Source organism: Ptychodera flava, chromosome 8 (assembly GCF_041260155.1).
Source record: "Ptychodera flava strain L36383 chromosome 8, AS_Pfla_20210202, whole genome shotgun sequence".
Lineage (NCBI taxonomy): Eukaryota > Metazoa > Hemichordata > Enteropneusta > Ptychoderidae > Ptychodera > Ptychodera flava.
This window is the reverse complement of record NC_091935.1, coordinates 14,472,660-14,483,917: the sequence shown is the minus strand read 5'-3', so window position 1 is coordinate 14,483,917 and position 11,258 is coordinate 14,472,660. Positions and strand designations below refer to the sequence as shown.

General features: G+C 36.8%; 1 protein-coding gene across 1 annotated transcript; it reads left to right on the top strand.

The window, feature by feature from the left end:
• Positions 1–1,449: 1,449 nt before the first annotated feature.
• LOC139138570 (BMP-binding endothelial regulator protein-like) lies at positions 1,450–9,012 on the top strand. Its single transcript, XM_070707001.1, has 5 exons — positions 1,450–1,686; positions 2,012–2,066; positions 4,913–5,160; positions 5,981–6,273; positions 6,779–9,012. Exons 1-5 carry the CDS (start codon positions 1,597–1,599, stop codon positions 6,795–6,797), a joined length of 705 nt encoding a protein of 234 aa, XP_070563102.1. The 5' UTR covers positions 1,450–1,596; the 3' UTR covers positions 6,798–9,012.
• The last annotated feature ends 2,246 nt before the right edge of the window (positions 9,013–11,258 follow it).

Genomic DNA, 11,258 nt, shown 5'->3' with positions numbered 1-11,258 from the left:
TTATACATATGTACATTTTTGCATATCTGTGGGGAAAATGCCAGACAAAAAATAATGATCACGGCAAAGATTATAATGATCAGATGATAGTTATCATGGTTATAATTGTTGTTATGATCTTTTTCATCGTCGCCGCCATTCCTTTAGAAGAGACACAAATTCTCTACTGCGGATGTGAAGTTTCGTTTATTTTTTGGTTTATTTGGGGATTTTTTTTCTGAATATGAACGGATATGATTCGTACGACCTATAAAGTCTGTACTGTCTGTATTCGTATGGAGAGGATGATTTCGGTGAACACATTGGCAAGTTGACGATAGGAGTTGCTGTGACTGGAAACATTAAAAAGCAAGCAGCTATCATGGCCGAGGTCGGACCAAGGTCATCTCAGACTCTAAAAATGCAGACGACAACAGGTCGCATTTGTTTATAGAGCACAGAGGACGGGGGTCACACGATTTTAAAATGCCAACCTAGTCAAAAAGCTTTTGTTTCACTGTACAACAAATGTTTCCCGGAAATATAGAGGTGATTCTTCCTATCGTTTCATTCTTCAAAGTTTGGAATCGTCTCACAAAAGTCTGAACTAAAGTATCATCTGTCTTGTTAACATTAAAGGCTTTTTTTGCAATCAGAGTTTAAATGGTGGGTTCCTCATTTGCTTGAAGATAAAGCAATAACATGCGATGTACGAAAATAGGAACGGAAAGGTTGGGAAACAGAAATTAAAACTTTAATTGATTTAGACTCTGCCACTGTACAGTATGACATTGAGATGCCGTATTAGAGCCAGAGTTACGCGCGCGCTACTTCTGTTGTTGTTGTTGTTGTTGTTGTTGTTGTTGTTTTTGTTGTTGTAGGTATGTGGTGGTGGTGGTGGTGGTGACACTGATACTGCTGCTGATGATCACATTAATGATGAAGGTAATAATTTCTAAGCTGGCAGTATTGCAAATGATGATCTTTGAACCTTCAAGTTACAGTATATACTAGATTTGGGGGAAAAGTAGGACTGAGAAAATAAATCCTAACGTTTCATCATACATCAAAAATTCTAGTATATGCTTATCGAACACCATGAAAAACATTTTCCAATTTCCAAACATTGAACTTTTTAATTTTCATAAGAAGTATCCCTATTTGAAGTTTTCATCAATTTTCATTTTTTTCATTATGATTTTCTAGAAGTTAACTTGATTGCTATCTGAAGCTAGTGTAGAAAAAATCGAAAGACAGTGAAAATATGATATAAAAACAGTTAGATTTCCCTATTTCTCTTAAAATATCTGCGAATAACTACTACATACAAAATATCTTTAAACTGTCTCCCCCCTCTCTCTCTCTCTCTCTCTCTCTCTCTCTCTCTCTCTCTCTCTCTCTCTCTCTCTCACACCGTGACGTGGAGGCCTCGTTCGGGCATAATGTAAGCGGGATTAGTCTCCACATTAGTCTCTATTATTCGCAATCTGTCGTTTTTGAGCATAAAACAAATGATCGTTGATATCATCATGTATGTTAATAACTTGATCACCGCTGGTGGCTCTTAAAATATTAAAAACGTGCTCAGTGTACCATCGCGATATCCAGGAAGGGACAATGTTACGTGTACGCGCGTTGAATATTCTGTGTTTCTTGGTAGTTTCTTATGACGTCATAACATCAATTCCGCTGGATGGAGACGTAAAGGTGAGTTGTTCTACCTTCTAATAGTTGACATAGGAAAATTCATTCAAGGTGTACAGGTGTCATAAAAATACCATGTTTGTAGCGATGTCTTCTCATATCTTGGGTATAAAGGCAGCTTACTTTTGAGAAAACCACCAACACAACAGTAATGATCGTGTCATTCCAGTTGCCCTATGATTTCAGAGATTAAACTGAAAACAAATTAACAATGTAATTTACAGAAGTTTATCCGATGTTATTCCTGGATACATGTGTAAAACATCATCATGCCAAACACGTACATATGAGCTTATTTTTTGTTTTCCTTTTATATACGTACACACAGATTGAAGGGAATGACCTCAACGAACACGAACATCGGGCCTTGAAAAGAGTAAAAAGTAAGTGATAATTTAAGATAGAATGCAGAAAACACGATTAAAGCATCATTGTGACAGTCATAAGACTGATCGTAACAAGAGAGAGAGAGAGAGAGAGAGAGAGAGAGAGGGGGGGGTAGTAGAAGATATATCTGAAAAAGAATAAACTGTCACAAACAGCATAAATAAACAAAATTAGTAGATATCTACTTCATAATACAATTAAAACTCGTCTTAAAATTATTAGTGTTTCTTGTAAAACGGTCGACATACATTGAGATAGAAAAATAACCCTGAACGAAACCGATGCATGAAGAATTTCTCAACAAACACTGCGTCAGCCCCAGATAGACATAAAATAATAAAAAATTAACCTTTTATGAACAGGGAGCAAATAAACGAACATATAACCATGCACAGATTGTAGTTATATTATATCATGAGAAAACAGTTTCGTCGCGTCGTCTTGGCAACAGCAGAGCGCTACAACAACCAAATTTGGTAATGGAAGAATACATGTCTCTCGATCTTTTTCTTTTCAAAAAAGATCACAATTTTCATATTGTTTAAATTTTGGATACATCTTGTTTTTAGTTTGTAACCCTGAAATTGAAAGAGTGAAACTTGGTGTGCATTTTTATCAATTCAACACATTTCAGCTATCAAATTTTGTGCATTTTCGAATAGTCTTTTGTTAACCCTTTGAGTGTTGTATATTGTTCCCACCAAAATTTTAGTGCAACATTTTCCCCAATTTTTATGATTTTTTCTGTATTTTTTTATAATTTTGGACCGATGGACATCACATTTCATTGGCTTCAGTTTGTTATCAAAATTTTGACTAAAATTTGAAAAAATTGACCGAAGTATATTTTCTAAAGGTGACAAAAATTGACTTTGGCGCTCAAAGGGTTAAAGGAAGTCTCTAAGCCCTTGATTTCTACAACGTAAATTTTCCGCAAGTTACGTGCGCAAAATCTCTTGATGACCAATCGTACTCAGCGGTACAGAAGAAAATGTAAACTGAGGATGTGTACATAAATAAGGTGTGTATTAACTAGGTACATAGATTTTCTTTTGAGAAAGATTAAATGTGAATTAGTATGTGATCTTCGGTGGAAAGGCAATGAACAACCTAGCGGTACAGACTCAAAAATTAAAGATAGCCGAAAGGTGTTATTGACATTTTTTTCTGGCGGTTTATTGGACAAATCAGAAATATAGCTATTAAAATGCGATTTATTTAAGAGTCCATACTTAAGATAATGCACCGACGTAACCAACGTGCAGCAGATTAGAGTAGGCTATATTGAATATCTCCATTTTCACCGAAATCGTTGATTTTTACGATTATTATAATATGATTGAAAAAACACGAACATATTTTTTGTAATGGACTTTTTATAAGGTTTACTAAATTTTCTGCCTTTCGACAAGCTTAGAAACGAGTTTTATTGGATCAATAGTAAACTACCGTGGACAGCCAATCGGCCCAATTAACTCCATCTGTGGCATTATCTGCGCCATATATTATAGCAACATTTTTAACATGACGTCACAATCGAACGGTATAAAAAACAAAACCAGTAACAACAGCTGTAATGAAGGACCGGAGACTAATGTTTCACATTATTAGAGGCTCTTCTAACGAAGTTGCTGTATTTATTTTTTGCCTTCCATGCTGATGTCAAACTTTTCTGGTAATAGTTTGCGCAAAATATTGTGAAATCTGATGTTATCGTCAATGCTAAATTTCATGACGCCTGGACCGACGCCGAGCGCCGAAATTCCCGCCTTCGGCTTCGGTCCAGACATTTCAACAGTTTTGACCATATCCCTGCCTCTAGAAAACACCTTAAGAGGTTAAGCTCTAATTCTAGAGCGAAACATTGTGTTTCAGGTATAATAAATAGATTTGGAACCTAACAACCAGGTGTGGTAGTGTGCTTCCACCAAGTGTCTTCGCTGGGAATAGACAGTGCTTGATGTAGTCCCACAGAGCGATTTAGAGTTCAGTTATAGTCAAGTAATAAACATTTAATTTATCGGTTGTGACTCAGAGTTTCACGATTGTTATAAGGCCATCAAACAACTGGTGTTGTTCATTACCAAAGCATAGCATCATAAACAATAACATTGATAAATACTTCAAGCACAAAATAATAATATCTGTAAAGTTTCATGCACTTTGTAATCCGACTGAGGATTGTAACATCCATGAAACTTGGATATCATATGTTATTGAACGTTAAGTAGTACATATTGCTAAGTATACAGATGTCCTCGTTGGAAATTACAGTGCTCGATGCAAGATGCAGACCGTTATAAATAAAATAACACAAATTACTTCAAGTACACTTCAAGTGCAAAGTAATAATATATGTTACTTGTCATGCATCCTGCAATCTTCAGATAGCAGTGATATATATATATATATATATATATATATATATATATAATATATATATATATATATACACACACAAAATGTATACAATGTGCATATATATATATATATATATATATATATATATATATATATATATATATATATAAACAGTAGCTTTGGCTTAATGAAATAGTTGCATTTAGATCAAATCTGAAAACTGTATTTGGTATTATGATAATGTTGACGTGAATTTAATACAGCAGCCATTTTAATTTTCAAACACAGAAAAAAAAACAATATTAACAAACATTACACTTTTCACACCCCAGACGTCCAACTGTCGCATGATTCTCAATAATATGGTTGAAAAATTTGAACCAAAACAAATTATTTTGTAAAACGTCGCTCAACCCATAGAACCCAGGATCAAACACTGCAAAGTTAAGAAATTGAAGACATGAATATATTTAATACTTAGGGAGTACAGCCGACGTAGAGGGCGATCCCCATTTCGAGACCCTGGATGGATACGAGTATGATTTTGAAGGGAGGTGCTCGTACTACGTACTGCGAGACTGTCGAAACTTGACACAGAGGGCGTTTGACATCATTGCAAACATCGTGCCTCGCGGAGAGAAGGACACGCCTTCAAGTGTGATCACTTCTGTGTCTGTTGAAATCGAGGGTAAATATAGTATAATCATGGAGGAGGACGGATCAACAACGGTAATTATTCAAATATCACTAGTACTGCCATCAAATTCAGTTGTAATTGCTGACAGCATGTGTCACAATAAATTTCTCAGACAGTCTAAACTTTTTAGCTTTTAAAGATTGTAGCTTTAATGTGAATAAAACATAACCATTCACATCAATATTATTTGCGGTGTATTCGGAATCCTGTTACTGAACATATGCTGTCTGTAGATGACTTTCGAAAACTAATTACACTATAGTTGTCCGTGTGAAGAAATTCATACTGGAAGTGTACAGCCACTCAGATACACAAATTACAGTAAGAAAGTTAAAGCAAAGTAACATGAGAAAATTAAATCAATGGGGTCATACACATATGCACTATATGATACGTACAATATTATATGTTGTTGCCTGAATACATGGGTTTATGTGCACAAGAGCAGGTGACAATTTGCTATATATTATTGCCTGAATACATGGGTTTATGTGCACAAGAGCAGGTGACAATTTGCTCTCCTGGCATCGGGCAAATTCTCATCTGCGGTAGTGATAACACTAGGCAGCAATGGACATTTTTAATCAACACCAGTAAATTATCTAAAAATCTCACTGAATAATTAAATTTATCTAACAAATTTATTCAGTTGAAAAAAAAATCAATGTGAATCGAACAAATATTGACTTATTGTAAACGAGCAGTGCATTGCATACATCAATCCACTTAATATGCAGGAACCTCGGATTGAGAGAAGAGCGCCGTTGATCGACTCAACATAATAGACGTATTACGCGGGGGGAATTCCGATGATGCACGATGATTCATCTGTATACCATTTTTTGATTCCAGGTTAATGGCAACTCCGTTGAAAAACCGCTCGATTTGATTGACAACGGTGAAATCGAGATTCATTCCCAATTAGACCGGAATGTCACCATCAGCGTGCCAAAGTTCAACTTGACAGTGAGCTGGCTTGGCTTGGAGGTGCACCATCTCCGTGTCGATCTGACCAAACCCGAATTCAAGGGAAAAGTTTGCGGGCTTTTGGGCAACTACGATGGAAATATGGACAACGACTTCTTAAAACCGGATGGAAGTAAGCCGGAAAGTATGCGTGACTTTGCCAAAAGTTGGCGAGCAAGGTAGGTTTAAAGGTATACAGTCACCTGTAATCTAAATATGCCCATATATGGTCAAAGGGGCATTTCTTGGTATTCAAAATGCCCATGTGAGGGCGCTGTTTTTAAAAAGCGGCCACCCTCTTAAAATCTGTGATTGATTAGATTTGCTTATTCCATGGTAACTGTGGCAAAATTGGAACATGTGACAGTATACCTTTAATTTGAATAGATTAAAGTCAACGTCCAAGTCAAAATCACCACAACCGCCATCCACTGCCGTAGGCACCATCAGCCTTCAGTTAGCGTGGTTAAACGAAAGTATATTTGCTGTCTCTCGACAAATGTTTCAAGTTAGAAACTCGTCACACGGTAAAATCGAGATTTATCAGCTGTAGACTGGCTCCAATATCGAGTTCATACAGTGATGAAAGTTAAATACATGATAGATTTATGTACCATCGCGATGGATAATTGGCTCCAACATATTTTTCCTGACCGTATTTTCTTTCTATCTTTTCATAAACAGTTGCCCTAATAGAGGCTGATGTGGTAACACATATCAAAATGGACCGATATGGACAGCAGAAAACGCTTGCACTATAATAATTCGATAAACTTCACACGATTGAATTTTTTTAGAACTATTAAACTGCATGAATATGTAGGTAGAATATCTCTCTCTCTCTCTCTCTCTCTCTCTCTCTCTCTCTCTCTCTCTCTCTCTCTCTCTCTCTCTCTCCGTTATTCGCCTGCTAAGGTTGGGAAATATCGTGTTCATGGCCTTTGCGCAGAGATATTGGAGCCCCCGGCCGTATACCGAAGTCACACGATATTTTCCAGACTTCAAAGCATAGAGATATGTTTTGAAAATCAGTGATTGTTAATCTCAGTAAATCAATACACATGAAATGTTCATTCTAGAACTTAATATACGTTGTCGTAAAAGTAATATGGTGCAACTACTGTATTCTTAACACAATAATTGCTTACATCGCCATCTTTCTGTCGTCCGCCTGTTAATAGTAATGTACTTTCACTGGTTTCATTTCAATAACTGTGTAACCTATTGATTATAGAGTATTAATTATTCACAAGAAGTATATGTATTCTGACGGCGAAGTTCTTGTTCTCACACCTTGTAGACCCTGGATGAGTAAATCCTGGAAATCAGGTCAGGACAGTCATTGTACGGCTGTCATTTGGTGAACGTCACTCATCGGTATCATACCTGCCTTAGTACAGACAGCGCTGCACGACTGTACTATGTGTATAGTTGGCAACAGGTAGCAAAGCTATTGGACTTGTATATGGCCCTTAGCCACAAAATGCTTTTTTTTTCAACGCTGCCTATTTGATGTAAGTGACTGAAATTCTAATAAGTCTTCACTGTTTGTGCTCTTCCTTAAAAATAAATGAGTGCAACCAGATATCACATCTTTGTTTTTAGGTTAAACGCTCACCATTGTCATACTGCCATACAAGTACGAAGACGTCAATAAATTTACTTCATTACTGCAGAAAACGTGAATGTGTGTTTTAGCGTACTTCGTACCCTACCAATGTGGGTAATTGCCATGGAGGATTGCAGCAAAAACCTATGTTATACAACAAACGCATCATGGAGTTCAAAAAATGTCATGGTTTATTACAATGTGAATCAAACAGACATACCGGTAGTAACAGGAAATACCAGGGTACCATATGTAGAGTCGATACTTACTACATGAACACGAGAGAAAATACCGCCAATAAATTTGAAGAGGAAGGCTATAATATAATAAGGGGAGAACCATTTGATTTCTGGGGGGGATATGGAGGATTTTGAGAAAAAAAAATTGTCACCAGGTGAGAGAGAAGAAAAAAAAAATTGATCCTGTCATGGCCTGAGAAAAAAAAAATTGTCATAACAGACAGAAGAGAAAAAAAAATTGTCACAATGCACCAGAAATAAGCAAAATTTGGAAACCTTATTCTCATGTATTCTTTGCCGGCGCGCCGCCATAGGCGGCGCAAATGTTTTACCACAAGCAATTCTTATGTTTCTTTTCCCAGCACTTATGATATAAGCATGCACTACATAGGTCTACTTTACACCTCAGTACACTCAATGTTTTCCTTCCCTTTCCTGACCCAAGTAATCATGTTTCAGGATTTCTGTTGCAATATCTCAATGGCATAGACACTATCTAAAGGGGACTATTTGACTTCTGTAAATTGTGAAAATTTAAAACACAAGACAAGGAGTCAATAAACTAGTGTTAAAACCAATATATTATTTTCTCAATATAAATTTCATAGAAAGATGTACCTTGACAATGAAAAATTGAGGAACAACAAATATAATGAAATACAATGTGTGAGCCTTGTTTTTCTGACCACAAACACCGGATCGCAAACATACCATATTCAGGTTTTCATTAGAAGCTGGCAGCTGGAGAAATGACACAAGAAGGTCACAGATTTTCCGTTCCTGTATATTCATTTGTCTTCAGTCTCTGGCAAACAGAACTGTTTTTCACAAATTGTATTGTCATTGTTTGGTTGTTGAATATTGTGACTCAAAAACTGAACATGCAAAAAATGGAAAAAATATCAGTGTTCTATGTCATTTTCAAACAGTTTTACTGAGTGCAAAATAAGTGAAACTCCTCTCAGATTGCACCATTAAACACATCAATTTCTCAAAATTTCCAATACGACAGGGGGAACCCCCCTCTCGTGTGCTCTCCCCCTTGGGGTATTCTAACAGTTTCACTTAGTAAAAAAATTAAAAAACACCTCTCAGATTGCACCAGACTGCACCATTGCACACATCAATATCTTAGAAATTTCCATGCAAGATAGGGGAAAGCCCCTGTTACATTTTCCCCTAAGCCTCTCTCATGTTCTCCCCTGTACTTTCAAATTCTGCCTGGTCAGATATCCTAGTGAAAACCCTGTCATAATATCCATCCATATTAAACAATGTACTATATGATTAGATACTGCGTGATCTTTTATATCTTTATTTTATTGTGACTTTGAATTTCATTTTGATGTGTTCACCTTTTTTTGAACCATCATGAGATAACTGATGATAGTCTAGCAGGGTACATCAGGATTTGAAAGGTCTTAAAAAAGACTTTACTGTTGCTGTATTTTGTAAATTTTACAATTACATGTATTGGTATTTAACTTTTCTAAGTGGGGGATCAGTCAAAATTTCAGAGTTAGAGAGGGAGGTTACTCAAATTCATCATGGTTGGCGAGGGGCGGGGGTCACTTGAAATTTCGGAGTTTCAGGCCGTAAATAATGACGGCTCCCTTATATACAACGCATTACAAACTTGATGACCAATAAAAAAAAAAAAATTGCACTGCTACTCCAATTGAAAAAAAAAATTGATGCAGGTCTGACAGTAGAAAAAAAAATTGGAAAAAAAAATTTGCTCCCATACCCTCTTCCTCCATACCCCCCCAGAAATCAAATGGTTCTCCCCTAAGTACATGTAATCTGAGCGGAAACAAATACTCAACTCCGACCAGTCCCTATTGTCCTCTGAAGACAGAATGTCCAAACGGTGGTGTTATTGGGCTTCTAAGTCGAGGTATTCAAGAATTCAATGAGAAACCGCTGTCATCCTAAGTCGGCTAGACAATGTTGATTTACGCACATTAATTTTATTTCCCTTTTCACTGGTCAGGTGTCACTGTATGCCTGTTGAATACTACATCGAATTCGCTATTGCGAGTGCTGTAGACAGAAACAAAATCAAGTTCGGGTAATCTGCCAACTCAAGACATAGCCACGGCTGACTTGGTTATGATCAAAGATGGCGGAACACTTGTGAACGAATAAACAGTTTGATCTTAAACTTTCGATAGCTTGTGCTGTAATGCTATCATTGAGATAATGTCTCTTATACTACTGACCAGATTCAAGTTAAATTTGTGTACAGGTGTTGTCACTGAATATGATAATCTGACTTTTTTGTTGACGTCTCCATGGCTCTTTTCTCGGGAAATTGCACAGTCACTTGTGATCGGTCTATTCCGCTCGGCGTCTATGCCCCCATAGACGTGTGTACATATGCCTGAGAAAGGCATTCGTACACACGTCTATGGGGCACAGACGCCGAGCGGAATAGACCGATCACAAGTGACTGTGGGAAATTGTCTGCCTTTAAAAAGTTTGTATACCAACGACATTTCCCGGATATTCTGCTGTGCGCCTCCATGACACATGCCGCATCAGAGAACAGTGCGCCGCTTCAGTTTCTGGACTGCCATGGTTTGCTTTTATGAATAGGAACGAAAGGTTTCATATGTGCGAGAAGCACACCGCCAGCAGCCAGAAATGACACTCACACAGTATTGAGGGGTGGACAATTAGGGGGAGGGTGAGATCTGCAAGATCGATGATGTGGCTTCTAATTTTTTGCAATCCTGCTCCACCACGTAGCATAAACGTTCGCAACTAGGTGAATTCAGGGGATATATTTCATACTTCAGAAAAGTACGGCAAATATGCCCATCCCAAAGTTAATTGAAACACCTCGTACAATAGTATAAGTTAATGAATGATGAATATATTCTTTCGGTACATCAAATTCAATGCAGCCATTATTGATTTTTAAAGCGTATTTTATTACCTTTCTCGTTACTAATTATAGGAAAACGTTTATCATAACTTTTAATATGTCATGTGTTGACTGCGTACAGATCACTTTGTCAACTGCTTTCGCACTTCGATATAAATTCAAACGCCTTCCTTTTTGATCACATAACGTGTTAACAAAATTTTCAAGTACATGAGGTTTGAATAGATTTTTATAGACTTGATCATCTTTCCAATAAACTACGTTTAATTTAGGTTAGGATGCGCCTCAAGGACAGGTGTTTGGCCTCTCATTGTTTTACAATTTATTTTTCTGATCAATCACTATGTGGGGTTCATTCTAAAGCCCTTGGAGTGGGCCCAACAAGACAAAATTAAATCGTCTCAGTGTTCGAAAATTTTAGTTTTT